At 38.4% G+C, this 16,293-nt stretch overlaps 4 protein-coding genes across 4 annotated transcripts; 2 read left to right on the top strand and 2 right to left on the bottom strand.

The window, feature by feature from the left end:
- The first annotated feature begins 22 nt into the window (after positions 1-22).
- On the top strand, positions 23-4,682 carry LOC104792595 (protein VACUOLELESS1). Its single transcript, XM_010518782.3, has 16 exons — positions 23-182; positions 278-1,157; positions 1,267-1,557; positions 1,836-1,975; positions 2,043-2,148; positions 2,229-2,321; positions 2,423-2,512; positions 2,607-2,720; positions 2,814-2,921; positions 3,028-3,101; positions 3,233-3,287; positions 3,433-3,614; positions 3,736-3,865; positions 3,950-4,052; positions 4,164-4,261; positions 4,354-4,682. Exons 2-16 carry the CDS (start codon positions 315-317, stop codon positions 4,501-4,503), a joined length of 2,577 nt encoding a protein of 858 aa, XP_010517084.2. The 5' UTR covers positions 23-182; positions 278-314; the 3' UTR covers positions 4,504-4,682.
- A 108-nt stretch (positions 4,683-4,790) lies between these two features.
- LOC104792596 (neutral ceramidase 2) lies at positions 4,791-8,345 on the bottom strand. Its single transcript, XM_010518783.3, has 9 exons — positions 7,648-8,345; positions 7,311-7,519; positions 6,875-7,204; positions 6,522-6,777; positions 6,147-6,417; positions 5,926-6,051; positions 5,771-5,834; positions 5,510-5,679; positions 4,791-5,417 (listed from the first exon to the last, which is right to left on the bottom strand). The coding sequence occupies exons 1-9, from the start codon at positions 7,953-7,955 to the stop codon at positions 4,869-4,871; spliced, it is 2,283 nt and encodes a 760-aa protein (XP_010517085.1). The 5' UTR covers positions 7,956-8,345; the 3' UTR covers positions 4,791-4,868.
- Positions 8,346-9,036: 691 nt separating this feature from the next.
- LOC104792594 (uncharacterized) lies at positions 9,037-11,361 on the top strand. The gene is made up of 7 exons (XM_010518781.3): positions 9,037-9,334; positions 9,439-9,630; positions 9,841-9,892; positions 9,991-10,322; positions 10,407-10,548; positions 10,637-10,762; positions 10,847-11,361. The coding sequence occupies exons 1-7, from the start codon at positions 9,313-9,315 to the stop codon at positions 11,229-11,231; spliced, it is 1,251 nt and encodes a 416-aa protein (XP_010517083.1). The 5' UTR covers positions 9,037-9,312; the 3' UTR covers positions 11,232-11,361.
- A 38-nt stretch (positions 11,362-11,399) lies between these two features.
- On the bottom strand, positions 11,400-14,488 carry LOC104792593 (ribosome biogenesis regulatory protein homolog). Its single transcript, XM_010518779.2, has 8 exons — positions 13,927-14,488; positions 13,312-13,462; positions 13,034-13,085; positions 12,772-12,900; positions 12,487-12,604; positions 12,009-12,192; positions 11,801-11,914; positions 11,400-11,693 (listed from the first exon to the last, which is right to left on the bottom strand). Exons 1-8 carry the CDS (start codon positions 14,019-14,021, stop codon positions 11,550-11,552), a joined length of 987 nt encoding a protein of 328 aa, XP_010517081.1. The 5' UTR covers positions 14,022-14,488; the 3' UTR covers positions 11,400-11,549.
- Between the last annotated feature and the right edge of the window lie 1,805 nt (positions 14,489-16,293).

The following is a 16,293-nucleotide window of genomic DNA, read 5'->3' as shown; positions in this document are numbered from 1 at the left end:
ATTTATAAGATGAAAAGACGATGCTGCCCCTAAAAAGAATAAAAAAGGATCGTGGCTTGTTTGTTTTGTTCGTTCTAGGCTCTGAGCTCCGATCTCTCTTTCTCAAAACTCCGTCGACAAATCCGTCGTCGACCCTTGTTCGATTCTACTGTTAGACCAAACGTTGATTCCGATTACTAAAAGTAAGTTTTCTTATAAATTGATGAACTTTGATTGTAAAGCCTTTACCTTTATAGAATTTTGGAATTGAAAAACTCAAATCTTTTTAATGACCCAGGTTGTTTTGATTACTCCCCTGTTCCTGAGGGAACAAGATGACGAACGTGTCTGTTGCTGCGGAGTGGCAGCTTCTCTATGATCGATATTATAGGAAGCCTGAAATATACCAAATGAAATGGAAACATGTAGATTTGAGTCGCAACAAAGTGGCTTGTGCCTCCTTTGGTGGTCCAATTGCAGTCATTCGAGATGACTCCAAGATTGTTCAACTATATGCTGAATCTGCTCTTAGAAAGCTCCGCATCTTTAACTCAGCAGGTCTACTTCACTCTGAGACGATCTGGAAGCATCCCGGGGGACGTTTGATTGGAATGTCCTGGTCTGATGATCAGACACTGATTTGTATTGTCCAAGATGGTACTATTTATCGTTACAACATCCACGCTGAGCTCATTGAGCCTAATATGTCAATGGGAAAGGAGTGCGATGAGCAGAATGTGGTGGAGTGTGTCTTTTGGGGAAATGGTGTTGTCTGCTTGACAGAAGGAGGGCAGTTGTTCTGTATCTCTGATTTCGATACCATGAAGCCTTCTAAGTTGCCTGATGTGCCGGGGTTAACAGAAGACGATATGCTTCAGCCGACTTGCTTGGCTGTGAGGGAACCTAAGTACACGATGTCTGGGACTGTTGAGGTGTTGGTAGCAGTTGGCGATGAAATTTTCGGTGTCGAGGAGGACAGTGTCCAAACTTTTAGGGTTGATGAGCCTAATGTTAACGACTCTGATGTGCAGAATGATGATTATGTGAATTTGATTGGACCGGTCCAGAAGATGATTGTATCACCTAATGGAAAATTTCTAACACTCTTCACTCATGATGGCCGGATTGTTGTTGTTGAGATGGAAACAAAACAAATTGCTATTGACTACAGTTGTGAGGTATGCATCATTGCCTCTTGAGATGCTTGGTTCTTTCTTATAATGGAAAGTGGTGGTCGTTTTGTAGTATGGTGACTTGACTATGTCTTTTAATCGTATATTTCTCTAGTCAGCTCTTCCTCCACAGCAAATGGCATGGTGTGGAATGGATACTGTGCTACTCTATTGGGATGAGGATTTAACGATGGTGGGTCCTTTGGGAGATCCTGTTCACTATTTCTATGATGAACCTGTAATTCTTATCCCAGAATGCGATGGAGTGAGAATATTATCTAACACGAGCCTTGAATTTCTGCAAAGAGTACCTGATTCTACTGAGTCAATCTTTAGGATTGGAAGCACATCACCTGCAGCTTTGCTATATGATGCTTTGGATCACTTTGACAGGCGAAGTGCTAAGGTAGGTTTGCTACTGTAGACATATAAAAAGAAGAAGCATAGGCATCTTAATGGTTCTCTGTAGCAGATGTTATACATTATGATGTGATTCCTTCATAGTCAAGTTTTTTGTGTCTCAGTTCTTGATGCTGTTGCTAATGTTGTATTGTCAGGATAATATTTTTAGGTTTAGAATGAATATGGTGTTCTTACAGAGAAATGGAATGAGTTGAGAAGAAGAGTTTGTATTTACTATTCCTAGATCTGGCTGATGAAGTTGATTTGCTCTTCTTCTGTCAGGCAGATGAAAATTTGAGATTAATTCGTTCATCACTGTCTGAGGCTGTTGAATCCTGTATTGATGCTGCTGGCCATGAATTTGATGTAACTCGTCAGAGGGCTCTGTTACGAGCGGCAAGCTATGGACAAGCTTTTTGCAGGTTAGTCGTAAAAAATTGACTTTCAGTGATGTAATTTCTTAGACTAACACTCGGTGAGCTTCAACAGCAATTTCCAGCGTGAGCGTGTCCAAGAGACTTGTAGAACTTTGCGGGTTCTAAATGCTGTTCGCGATCCTGATATTGGCATACCTCTTAGCATTCGGCAGTACAAGGTTTTTGCAATTTATATGTTTGTCTCGTGAAAGAAACATTTGCAGCTACCCTTTCCTCATTAAATTTATTTGGCGTGCAGTTATTGACACCAGTGGTTTTGATTAGTCGCCTTATTAATTCTAATCACCACCTCCTTGCTCTGCGGATATCTGAGTACCTAGATATGAATAAAGTGAGTCAGAAGATATTCTATTTTCCCCTGTGACATCCTTTATCTCCAATATTGTACAAGCCTTAGGGTCCTTATGATTTTCTGTTTTTGGCGTTATATAGGAAGTGGTGATAATGCATTGGGCATGTGCAAAGATAACTGCTTCACCATCAACTCCAGATGCTCATCTTCTTGAAGTTTTACTTGATAAGGTTCAAATACTAGTTTTGATTAGTCTTTGCAAGATATATATAGGGAGATGGAGGAACTAATGGACTTCTAAGGATTTATGTCATTGAATTTCAGCTCCAACTATGCAGAGGAATATCTTATGCTGCAGTGGCCACTCATGCTGATAACTGTGGCCGTCGAAAGTTAGCTGCAATGCTAGTTGAACATGAACCACGCTCCACAAAACAGGTTTGCCTATCTAAGATGTCCACCTCCCCATTCGGATTCCTAATGCAGAAGTAGGAGATATTCATGTTTCGTGATCATTTAATGTAATCCCAGGTTCCTCTTTTATTAAGTATTGGGGAGGAAGACACTGCTTTAGTGAAAGCAACTGAGAGTGGTGATACCGACCTGATTTATCTGGTTATCTTTCATATATGGCAAAAGGTCTCTGACTGATTTATTAGTGAAATGTATACTTTTAACTATAAGAATTCTGTATGATTTTCTAACCAACACGAACTAACTGGTTTTTTATCTGTGGGGTTATCAGAGGCCTCCTTTGGAATTCTTTGCGATGATCCAAGGCAGAGTTTTGGCACGTGATTTATTTGTAGCTTATGCACGGTATGAAAATCTTCTATCTAGCATGCTTGATTAATTGAAACTGCATTTTTCAAAACTTGGTTTAACGAAGCAGTTGTAATCAGTATTATTTTGTAAGTATCTAATGGTGTTATGGAATTTTCCCGTTGTAGGTGTCATAAACATGAATTTCTGAAGGATTTCTTCTTATCTACGGGCCAGATTCATGTACGATTTCGTTATCAAGTTTTTCATTGATTTATTCTCTTAGTTCAGAAGCTAAGTTGGACCAGTTTGTTAAATGTTTTCTCCTGTAAACAGTTAATGACCATCAAATAAGTTTGTGTTAATCTTGATATTGTTGTTATTTCAGGAGGTAGCTTTTCTTTTGTGGAAAGAATCATGGGATATGGGGAAAAACCCAATGGCTAGCAAAGGATCTCCTCTGTACGGTCCACGCATAAAGTTAATAGAAAAAGCTAGAAACCTTTTCTCTCAGACAAAGGAACACACTTTTGAGTCTAAAGCTGCTGAGGAGCATGCAAAACTCTTGAAGTAATCGTTGCAAGCCAATATGCTCTTTTTGTTTCTAAGCAGCCTCGCTGTACTGGAAACTTTGTTTTCAATGTTCTCTTTGCTCTTCATCTCATTGTCTTTTTTTGGTTACGTATTTCAGGATACAGCATGAGCTAGAAGTTAGTACGAAGCAGGCTATTTTTGTTGATTCAAGCATCAATGATACTATACGCACATGTATTGTCCTTGGTAATAATCGTGCTGCAATAAAAGTGAAGACAGAATTCAAGGTCTATAAGGATTTTTTTTTCCCTGTTGTGCAATAGATGACTGTAAGATCACCATCTTCACCACAATACCGTTTGAATTTTCAGGTCAGTGATAAAAGATGGTACTTTCTTAAAGCATTTGCTCTGGCTACAATCAAAGACTGGGCAGCACTTGAAAAGTTTTCAAAGGAAAAGAGACCACCAATGGGTAATTTTACACAGCATCATCTAAGGCACTGATGCTAAGACTTAAGCGTGTAGACAAAGTCATTTTTTGGTCTATATCGTGTTTTAACTGGCATATATATCATGAATGAAGGGTTCCGTCCATTTGTGGAGGCATGCATTGATGCTGATGAGAAAGCGGAAGCTCTAAAATACATCCCCAAATTGTCAGATCTTGTGGAAAGAGGCGAGGTCTGTCCTGCATATAAAACATGTACAATTCAAGATTTGTAAAATCTATCAAACCCTTTAGTGTGAGTTTTGTGTTTTGTGCCATCTCCCAGGCTTATGCACGTATTGGAATGGCAAAGGAAGCGGCTGATGCAGCAGCTCAGGCAAATGATGGAGGAGAATTGCTGGAGAGATTCAGGAAGACATTCTCACAGAATGCTATTTTCGATACCTTGAAAATGCCTTTCCAAGGAGCCTCCTAGCTTCAAGTCCTCCAGTTACAGCGAGGTGGAGATTTTTGTTGATTGTAAGTTTGTAACTAAAACTCATCAGAGAAGTGTGTAAAATAGTACAAGTGAGATAATTCAATGATGTGAGAAAAAGTGGAGTTGGTTCTCCAGGTTGCATAAACACCAATATAGTGGCTCCTCTGTTGACAAAATACATCATCCAGTTCCATTTTATTCGTCGTCTTCACTATATTGGTTGAACTCTTGATATTTGATGTTACAGGAAGCCTGAGATATTTGATATCATTTTGATGGACAAGTCAACTCAAATTTCTCTTTTCTTGTTTGATAAATTATACACTATGCAGTGATATGTTTACTTATGTAGTAATATAATGTCATACAACTACAAAGGCGCTAGAAGTGCCAGAGAAGCTACTAATGGATCCAAACAGCGACTTAGAAGCTCCATAATGTCTTATCCTATAAACTCCGGCGGCCGCAGATTGTGGTACCCTCCACTCAATGGTTGCTTGGCTCTCCGGGCTCAGCTTAGCAGGCCTTGACCACTTAAACTTCAGACTGAAGTCATCGTCGTCGTACACTGGAACCCATGTCCCTCCATCTTGCAGCGTCTCCACCACAGCGAAAGATCCTTCCGTCAACAAATCGTTTCGAGGACACCCCGACCAAAACGTAGCGTTCACTTGTTGACCTCTCCTGAACGTTGACTTTGGAGGTACATCAGCTTTGACGTCTCCGAAGCTGACTCCTAGAGGAGTAGAGTCTACGACAACAGGGGATAGTAAACTGATTTGTTTGTCTAAAAGGTCAGGAGGTTGCGGACCACGTGGGAGTGTTTGACCATTAACCAAAGCTGTGGCTAATTTCTTGAACTCTTGGATGTAAGCAGTGAGTGTGTGTGGTCCGTATAGCGTTGAGGCTCCCTGGAAAAAACAACAAAGCTGTTAAGGTAAGCATGATGGCGTGACATGTAAACAAAGTTGAATCAAGGGAGATAATGTTTTTTTTCACAAACCTCGTATCTTTGAACCTCGTATTCTTCAAAAGTGGCAATGTACTGAGAATACGTGTTGGTGAGACCTGCGATCACGACATGGAGGTTGTTGCCAAATTCCTTGCTGTTCAAAGAGATGAGAAAAGACTTCACAGCGTCACGGAGACGCCTTCCAGCCATTGTGGTGAACTCTGCATCCAATAACATATCCATCCCAAGTTTAGGCTTTTTAGTTCTTTTGGAAACGAATAAGGAAGAGAGAGAGAGAGTCTTATTATCTACCTCCGGGGACACTAAGGATGATTAATTGGCCAATGCGGAGCATCTGAATCGGAAGAATCGAAGGCTGTAGTTCATGCAGTTTACTCTTAGTCAATACACTACATTTTCAAATCTTTTTAATCAGTTACAAGGAAACAGAGAATGGAGCCACTCACCGCCCAGTCATATGGTTCTTTCATCTCACCAGTGTCAAGTAAAATGGGTTTTGGTTTTTGGCATTGGACCTGTCCCGGACCGGGAGTTCTCAACACGTTCCTCACTAGTCTCCAGAAGACATTACCCTTAAAAAAAAAGAATTACATAAGATAACATAATCGTTTTGTTAAAGAAAGATTCAGAGAGAAATAAGAAGATGATAGTTGCAAAGCTAAACTACCTTATCATCTCCTTGTTTGAAATCAAAAGCACCTGGACCATCAGTAGTTCCAGCAGCAAAACCAAACCCCATTGCAGCTGGACATGTCTTAACCGTCTCGGAGCCGCCGCCTGCTTTAGGAACTGTGACATCAAGATTTGAGAAGTCTAGATATGCATGTTGGTAACCAATTTTTCCCTGCAACTTCTCTGTAGCTTTGTTAAAAAGTCCTACTGCCATTTTGAATTGCTTTTCTCCAATGATACGTGTACTCTCAAATTCATCAGGGTAGCTACCAAAACAAAAGTACAGAACGCTAATCAAAATGTGCAAAAGATAGAATTGGACAGAGAGGAAAAACATAAGAAAATCAAGAAGCAGCAGTATAGTATATACCCTGGACCACGGCCATAGCATAATTCGTTTTGTCCATTGCAGGTACTGTGATTGAAATCACAAGGCAGGCCAGTGTCAATGCAAAACGTACCAAGAGTATTTGGACTCACATCACCACAGTTTGATTGACAAAAGGCAGAGACAAATCTACGCTTTGAACCGTTTCTTACTCGGACTTTAGCATCAAGAAGGGACTTATCCACAGAATGTCCTTTAGAGGACTTATAAGTAGCTGAAATATCCAAAAGTCGACTCTCTGAAACAAAGAAATAACAAAACCATAACTTTCATACACATGACTGCAAATGTAGAATTGCTAGATTAGGTAACTTCAAGATAAGGATTAAACTTACGGTTTTTCCTAACATCAGAAACAATGGTTGATACTCGCCGAGGGATATTTCTTGAGCTATCTGAATTCTTCTGTCCATTCTCAAACCAGTCCTCCATAAACCGCGCAGCTGCACCTTTGTTATCTCCACTAATCAACGAGTTAGTCCGGCTCATGGAAGTCCCATGAGTAGCAAACCAGTTAAAGCTACCAATAGGTCCCAACTGAGAATCAACAAACTTAACAAGTGTCATTTCTTTGTCAACGTTATACTTATATTTACTCCTCTCAGCTGCAGGGTTGTTCAGGTAAGAACTTGGACTTCGGTTCACACCAGCATCCAAAAGATCCCCTATTAAATCACCACACACACACACACACATACACACAATGGTTTAAACAAACACAAAAATACTCAACACCATTAAAGGAAACAAGAGAAAAGATTGTAACTTTACCTTTATTGACAAAAGCAGAACCAGGACGTAGGCTTTCGTGAGCTTGGATAATGCTTTGCTCAATGCCGTTAACAACAACGTCAAAAGATTGACGAACAAATCCAAGAGAGGTCACAATATATGTGACGTACTGAAGATATCCTCCTGGTCCAGCGTGTGTGTGAATCCCACTTATTGCTACATTCTTCTCTGTGTAAAGATCACCATACCTGCAAATGTTTCACCATCACAAATTCGTATTGATTCGTTCAAAATTCAACTAACACTCTTCTCAAAGATCAAATCTTTAGCGAATGAAGATGTCAATTCTAGCTATCCGAAGATTCTTGAAGCTAACCTTGCTTTAAGTCGTTCAAGAACTTTGATTGTGACGATTTGAGAAGCCATACAAGCGTCAAGATTCACAAAGGCGACGCGGTTACCTTGTGGCTCAGCGACGATGAAGGCACGAGCTCGTAACCGGAAATGAATACCAGAAGCGATTTGATCTGAGTTAGCGTATCCCATCATGTTGACGTCAGCTGCAGGACCAGTGATGTCATAGCTTCCAACACCAATTAAGTACTCAGAAGACGAATAACTCGCTCTCGAAAGAACAAGAAAGAGTAGAAACTGAAACAATGGCACTGGCACTGACACGGCCATGGTTGGAGAGCGAGCTTGAGAGGGAAGAAGAAAGAGTACAGAGAATGCGGATCTTAGAGGGGAGAATCACACACGAGAATGAGTAGTGAGGGGATTTAAGAGAGATACCGCCATGAAAGATTGAGGAAATCGGAAAGGCGTGACTGAGTAATTTGAGTGGGAGAGAGAGAGAGAAAGAAACTAAGAAAGAATTCAAATGTGGACGCGAGTGGTTGTCGGTAAGTAGTGTTCAAACCATTACCTAACCAAACTCGTTCTCTCTGTCTACTCAACTCTGTCATCAATTCATTTGTCTCATATTTAAAACCGCGTCATATAGTAAATTTTTTAAGTCATGATTTTGCATTCTGCATTATCTCACCCAATTTCTCTACTTATGTATTATATAATGAGATAAAACAGACCGGCAATGCAATTATCTATCGTGCGATTTGATTATTCTTCCGTTTACTTTGTCAGTGGGTTGTTCACTTAATTTAGGCGTACTTCGTGTCTCTATCCATTTTCTTATTACATATTAAGACCAAACAGAAAAAACAAAAACTCAAACTATGTTTACTAGTTGTTTCCAGTAGGATATTATATAATGGTCAAAGAGGCGAGAAAGCTATGTTAGGACGTGGACTTAGGAGAAACGAAAGTCACGCTCATGACTATTGTGAGATTCGTATGAATGATATCACAACACTCGAACATAGAAACATTACATACACACCAAAAACTACATTAGAGTCGAGGATCATGGATCTAGGTATATTTTGGTCCGGACATGGCACCCAAAAAAAAAAAAAAAAATAGAAGTCAAAATACCCATTTTGTGATCACTCCGGAATATGTGCTAGACAAACGAAGATGCTGTTCATACAAATAATTCAGGTCAACAACTATCATAATTCATAATCAGACGGAAAATGTTATTTGTTCATAACCATAAGTGAAATTGGTTGGAATGATGTTTTATATTCAAGGGTTTTAAATATGAACGGAATGAAAGAACATGAAAAAAGATTTCTTGGCGAGATGCCCCCATCCCCCATGACACACAACCTCCTTTAAATTAACTTAACAACATCAAAAAAACAAGTGGGTGAAGTCTTCAACGGTTTCACACGTGGCATTTAAGGACCCGGTTCTACCCGGACCTTATCTGATCCGACCCAATCCGGTTCGACCAAACCCGACAACAAAACCCGCTTCTCTCTCTGTTTCTTGTAATGATGTATTGAAATTTCTTCACACGGAGAAGGAAAAGAAGAAGAAGAAGAAGAAGAAGATCGAATTGTAACTCTCAGAAAATCTCTATAACTTTATCTCTTTTTTTTTGTTTATTTGGCAGACAAAAGAGAATTCGTAATCCATGGATAAGCCTCTGCTTTCAGGTAATTCACAAAAATTCAGAAGAAACTTCATCATCTCCTCTGTGTAAAAATCTCATTTTGAGTTCTCTGTTTCATAATCTATCTTGTCGGAATTCTCATTTTAGGATCAGAGAAAACGAATGAATCCGATAGATGGGATTCGTACCAGTACCTACAGAGAAATAGCTCCTCTGCTCGTAACCCTTCTTTCGCCGGAGCTGGCGTCACCGTCGAAGAAATCCGTACCGCTTCCGCAGTTTCTGATCCTCCGTCTCTCTACCCTCCTGTTGTAAACACCCCCGTTTCATTACCCACTCGTAAGTCTCGTTCCATTTTTCCTGATCCTTCAAAATGTTGTATTGGCCTGCCTTTTAGTTTATTGATCGGCTTTGTGAAAGTTTCATCATTTCCTCTTAAACATCACTTCTTCTCTCTCGGGTTCTTGAAATTTTCGGGCTTTATGATGATTCTGAATGACATAACGTTGATTTACATTAGCTCTGTTTATAATGCTTGGCGTTTGACAGCTCAAGCTATTGGTTATCCAACTGCATCTGGAGCAGGTCATGAATTGCAAAGGTAAGTCCAGTGATTACATGGTTCCTACGTTTGATCTTATTGCTGTTGTTATCTAGCACTAGCTTAACATGTGTTGGAACTTATGTAAATGTTTTCAGGCAGTTTCTTGATGAGATTGAGATAAGGGAGCTGCTTCTTGATCATATTGGCCATCGTTGTTGTTGGGGAAGCCGTCCTGCTCGTACATGGAAGATTCATTCTGTCGAAGACTGCAATGTTTATGTGGGAACTCTTGACACTTTTATTGAGGAGAGGGAAGCTTTAACACAGACATTGCCTTTCAGTGGCGGAAATGTCAATGGAAAGAAACATGGAGCTGAACTAGGGTTATGGGAACTTGACCTGAGATCGCAGTTTCCTACTCTGTTTGTTCCGTATAAAGAAACTCAAGTCCCGGTTCCTAATTCTGAGACTGTTGAGAAGTGCAAAAGTAATAATATTTATGTCTATGACTACCATTAGGACAATTTGAATCTTGTAGAGACTGATGATGCTCGGTATAATTCATCCACAGGTTGCACAGGAAGAGGAGATGTAGTATGTCCAACGTGCAATGCTGATGGAGACCCGGGATATTACAAGGAGAATCAAGTGATGAAGTGTCCCGCTTGCTATGGAAGAGGTTTGGTTGCTCATAAAGATGGATCTGACACAATGTAAGTTCATAAGAACTCAAAATTTCACTTTGATGGTTGCAATATGCAAACTGTGTCTATTTTACAGAGAACCTTATTTTCTCCACAGATGCGCAGGCTGTAGTGGTAAGGGAAAGCTTCCTTGCCCAACTTGCCAATCTCGCGGGTTAATCAAATGTCAGACTTGTGACAGTACTGGTTCTCTTCTTACAAGCAGTATCGCAGTTGTAAGATGGTAAGTTTTACAAATTCTTCAAGAAGGTATAATAGCTTTGTGTGGCAATTGTAAAATTTGATTTTTATTTTCGGGGTTTGACAGGAAGACTCTGTCGAAGCGAAAGGTGAATGCAACAAGAGGGGCTGGTTCAGTACCAGAAGAAGTATTTGACAGAGCAGAAGGAGTTCAGCTTTGCAACACACAAGCTTACCAGTGCACGCCAGCATACTTTGCTGACTCATATTTCCTCAACAGGTTCTCCTCAGAAGTTATCTCATTAAGAGCTGAAGTTCCACCGACGGCGAATGTGGTATGCGAGAGACACACCATATCTGTTGTCCCTGTGACTCGTGTCACCATGGAAGACCGTGGGAAAGCATTCAGCTTTTACATAATCGGTTTTGGAAAAGAGATATACTTGAAAGATTATTACCCAGCAAGGTTCTGTTGGGGTTTGTGTCCTTGTCTTGAGTGGTTAAAGGTTTGAAAAAATAAGAGTTGCTTGAATGTAAAGACGCAAGAGAGAATGCTTGTAAACACAGCAGTACATGTGGTATGTGTATTATTGTGGCCGAAAGGCCAATAAGATGGGGAAATTGAGAGCTTTAAAGTGAAAATTATACTGGATTTCTAGACCTTGTGAGCTTTAAAATTGTTTTATGGTGCAAAATGAAGTCAATAAGATTAAATAAACGTAAACGTAAATATAAAGTATTGCTGTAACAGATACGGAGCAACTCAAAATTTGTTTTGTGATAGAAGATGAAGACAGATAGAAGAGTAAGTAAGACATGGGAGAGTCTCTTCACTTGGCTTTGTTGGCAGGCTTCTTGGTGATGTCCTTCTTAGGTTTCAACTTGTCTGATCGTCCTGACTTGTCTGATCGTCCTGACTTGTCTGACCTTCCTGACTTCTTCTTCTCCTTCTTGACGTTGTACATGTTTATCGCCTAAAATCATATTATATGCAACAGATTAAGACAATCTTTTCACATACAAACATCAGAGGCAATAGATCAAAACCAGAGAGGAGCGCTGAGAAGTATTTTGGTTTTACCTTGCCGACATTGAGAATCTCATGCGAATGCTTTGAGAATATCTTGCTAAGTACATTATTAGTCTGTTCTTTTTCTGGGTTAACAGCCCCGCGCCCTGCTACAACCGGTAAATACTGCAAATATCCCACAAATATCAACAGATATGGTCATTTAGATAGAAGATTAAATATCACATGTCAAAGGAGGGAAACTATTGCTGAATATTACCTTGTGATGTTTACCCTGCTTCTTCGGAGCTTTTTCTCCAGGCAACTTTTTATCGAATTTTCCACCACTAGCGGTTGAAGTAGCGGCTAAACCTGCTACGTCTCCAAGTTCATCCTTTCCAATTTTCTTTGGTTGAGATTTCGTGCCTGATATGGGTAATGATGTTGCAGCAAGTTGGACATGGCTGCAAAGATTGTTGACCCAGTTAGATCGTCAGTTTTCAAAAACCCATGAAACAGGTGGTATGATAACCCCACGTTGAGCATAAAAATGAACAGCTCAAACCAAAAACTGAAGCCAGGATTGACAAATAACAAGCAACTAATCAGGCTTTAACTCATAAAGACATCCTATATGGAGCTAGGATTGAGTTAAATTTCTTTTCGTCAGATAAAACTTAAAGTTTAGCAACTATATCGGTATACTATCTCAGGCAGGGATAACATATGCCATATACCAATCAAAGAAGCTGTTTTACCTCGGTAAAGCACCAGCTTTTTCAGCTGCCTTTAAATTCTGAAGTCTATTCTTTTGTTGCTTTCCCACTCTCTTCTTTTTCTCGTCTAGTCTCTTGGCAAAAGGATCTTCTCCTGGTTCTGCAGTTATCCAAAAGCTTTCATAAATAGTAGGAAAATACAACTTGTAATGAAACTCCATATACAGTCTTCACACTCAAAGAGATTAGATTTAAACAATGTATCTAACAAGATTAATCTAGGTGCCAAAACAACAAAGATAAGATAATTTTTCCCTCAACACCTACCATCTGTTGCCTTTGCTTCAATAATGGGAACATCATTATCATCATTAACACGGTCGTAACCATGGCGACGCTTAAACTGATCAGTTTGTTCGTCCCAGACAACTTTGTCCTTCTTACGCTTCTGTATACCTAAAAAAACAGAAGCAAGAACAATTTCAAACAAAATAAACATCAGTAACTTCAAACTATAGAACAAAGAGGTCGTCAACCAATCTAAATCTCAACCTTGCAATCTTCAAGACAATTTCTCAAATAGCTTTACCTTTCTTAAGCGCAAATTCTTCCCACTTTGTAGGAGGCTTAGGCCTTGGAACCTGGGAAAAAAAAGGAGAAGGTTAGCATACTAAAGTACATTCAGAAAATAAGTGATGAGCAAACCATGAACACCCTTGTAAGATGCTAGATCTATTAAGATCATACAAGAACTCCCTTGTTTGCATTTAAACTGGTTATATCCATGTGTAGTCTAATTTTGCAAACTCCCAAAACCCATATTATAACAACATCAGTAAAAACTAAAAAAAAAAAAGAAGGTCTTACGTGTTTCTCTCTAGGAAGTTTGGTAGTAGGAGGAGGCAACTGGACAATAGGACCATCATTAGTTTCAGTTGAAGTAAAGTTGAAAAGAGCGTTAGCTATTGCCTGAACAAGTTTTCTGCTCTCTTCAAGGCACTCCTTCACAAGCTCCTCCCTAATATAATTCGAAGAAACACTCATCAAGGATAGCAACAAAATAAACTCTAAACAAGAAACAAGTAACTCAACTCAAAACAATATTATGTGATAGCGACACAGCATTGTTTTAATTAGATAAGATTGTCACTCAGAAAGATGATTTAACTCCCAAAACTACTAACAGCACCGAGAGAGGTCGCTGAAATTAACAACCAACACACAACTTTTTTCAATTGGGTCATGGTTTAAGGTACTTAAATAGAACATAAAGAGACCTTAGAGTCTATGAAAAATCAAAGCTTTTCTATGAAAAATGTATCTTTTTACTTCTCTAATTCAGTAATCATTAGTATGAAGCTAAACCCACCTTCAATCAACTAATCAATACAAAAAATATGTATATATATATATATCAAGCCGCCGCCGTCAAAAAACTTAACACAAGGTTCAGGGAGATAGATAAGACGAGAAAGGACGAACCTTGAAGAAGGAGCGGAAGGGAAACGATGATTCGGATTGAAACCTAGGAGATTTCCGACATCGAGATGGTATATTTGGTCTGTCTCCGTCTCCATGTCTTTTTCTCCGGCGCAGTGTTTTGGAATTGAGAGTGGGGAGGGAGGCAAAGAAAAAACCCAAACTGTTTTTTAGGGTTTTGCGATATTTTGAGTTTTAAAACCTTCCTCTCTCTCTCTCTCTCTCTCTCTCCAACTTAAATAACGGAAATTTGCAAATCAATCCTTTTTCTTACCCTAAACATTTAAAAATATATTCAACCTTTAAAATTTAACATTTAAGTACAAAACGTTTTTTTTTTCTTAAAACAAATAAAGTACTCATTCATTTTAGTCACACGATCGTTATTGGTTGTTGTAAAACTAACAAAAATCTCTAAAATAGATTAAGAAATTCCAAATTTTTCACAAATTCTTACCCGACCCGACATTTGTTTCTTTTAATTTCTCATCACCATGGTAAGACCTTGCTAAGAATCTCACATCGATTTTGGTTCTTCTATTTTCGTTTTAGCTTCATATAGCATAGTGAATAAACAATGATAGCCATGAACTAATGCTATATGACTCATGAGAATCCAAAAATCTGACTTAACTAAATTAAGAATGTAAAGATGTTCGAACATGGAACGGTCCATCAAAGTAAATTAAGGTTTGAGGTCGAGACCCAAGACTTTAATATTTTGAATATAAAGTTTTGGGTTCACTTGAAAATTTTGTAAAATGTCTTTTTTTTTTTTTTGTCAACAGTAAAATGTCTCGAAATAATGTTTATCCAAAAGGCTAAAAAAGACAATAGAGTAGAGAATCGTCTTGATCATGCTTAGTTAAGGGGATCAACTTGTTAAGAAGGTAACTGAACCTATAGTTCCACATATCACATATGTTGAGTTTTTTTATAAAGATTTATTAGAATAAGTCAGTATATATATATATGTATACGATTTTATTTGTATTTTATAGCGAGTATAGTTGTTCCTTTCAAATACTGTAGTCCATTAATTTCCAACTACAATTAGAGATGATTCAACTTTTCAGAAGAACAAATACATGTGAAAAATTTAGCTTCAACAAAAATCTTGATTTATACAAGAACATGAACGAAGGTACAAAGAAGTAAAGCAATGATCCTGTCCAGCTAATCACAACGATTTTTGCGTGCGTATGTCTTCGTTATGTTCACTCTTCACCTGCAACGATCACTTCCCAAATAAATCATTTCAGTGCAAAATGAACACACATTTGAATTTTATGTTGATTTTAACAGAATTATTCTTGCTCTCCTCACTTTTTTCTTTGGAAGAACTATGGTTGCGTGTCTTTATGTCATTATATACTCCAATAGTTCTAAATCACCAAACTAGTTTTTTTAAATACTTCTTAAGAAATAATTAAAAAAAAAAAAGACGCATACATCATCCACAAATAAGAGATTTCCATATAAAACCAAAATCTTCTACGATTCCTTCTTCTAGTTGCATTTTCGCCTTAAGAAACACAATTCTACCGTTTCTATATGATTGGTTAATTCACAAACGAAATCTTGTTATAAAAGCAATTTTATCTTAACATAGGTCATCAAGTTCTAAAAGATAAACAAAACGTCTATCATTGATCTACAATATACGTATACATTCATTTACAACCAAAATCTGTTTACATACGACAATATTCATAGAATACAAGTATGATTTTTAATTTTCTAGCACATCACAATATATTTTGTGTATACCTCGTCCGAAAGATATACAAATGATTTTGGTACTTGACTTACGCAAATGACAAGTTCACATGTTGGATCGAGATAGATCGTGTATCGGCCGTCTGATTCGGATCCAACGGCCATCAAAGGCACGAAGAAGATGCAGAATGACGAATTTCACGCTGGTGCTTTTGCCGACCGGCTTGAGATCCGCAAAGTGTTTGGAATGTATACACGTGGTAGCAAGAGATAGGAGGCTGATGATGTACGTGTCCAATTATATTGGCTGCAAATCTAAGGTTTGCCCCCACATGATAACATCTTAATCAAATGTTAATTGTACGTTTTTCATTTTCTTGTGTAAAAAATTAGCTAAACCTGAAACATTTAAAGGAAAAGATAATGCTTTTTAAAACATGTAGTGATAGCAACTAAGTTGGATTGTTCATTTCTCCAAATTAAAAAATCATAATAATAATAATTAAGGGTAAACGAACGACATGTGTGGCGTGGCACATGTAGGGGTGTGGGGTGAGTTAGTGAATCGGGTATGAACCATTTTTGTTGTGGGATAGGTTAGAACTATACTTTAAAGAAGGTAAATATAAAGTTTTGTTGATTCTTAAATTT

The sequence above is a fragment of the Camelina sativa genome, chromosome 6 (genome assembly GCF_030686135.1).
Source record: "Camelina sativa cultivar CO46 ecotype springtype chromosome 6, ASM3068613v1".
NCBI classification, from domain to species: domain Eukaryota; kingdom Viridiplantae; phylum Streptophyta; class Magnoliopsida; order Brassicales; family Brassicaceae; genus Camelina; species Camelina sativa.
Note: the sequence above shows the minus strand (reverse complement) of the source record. Positions and strands in the feature narration are given on the sequence as shown.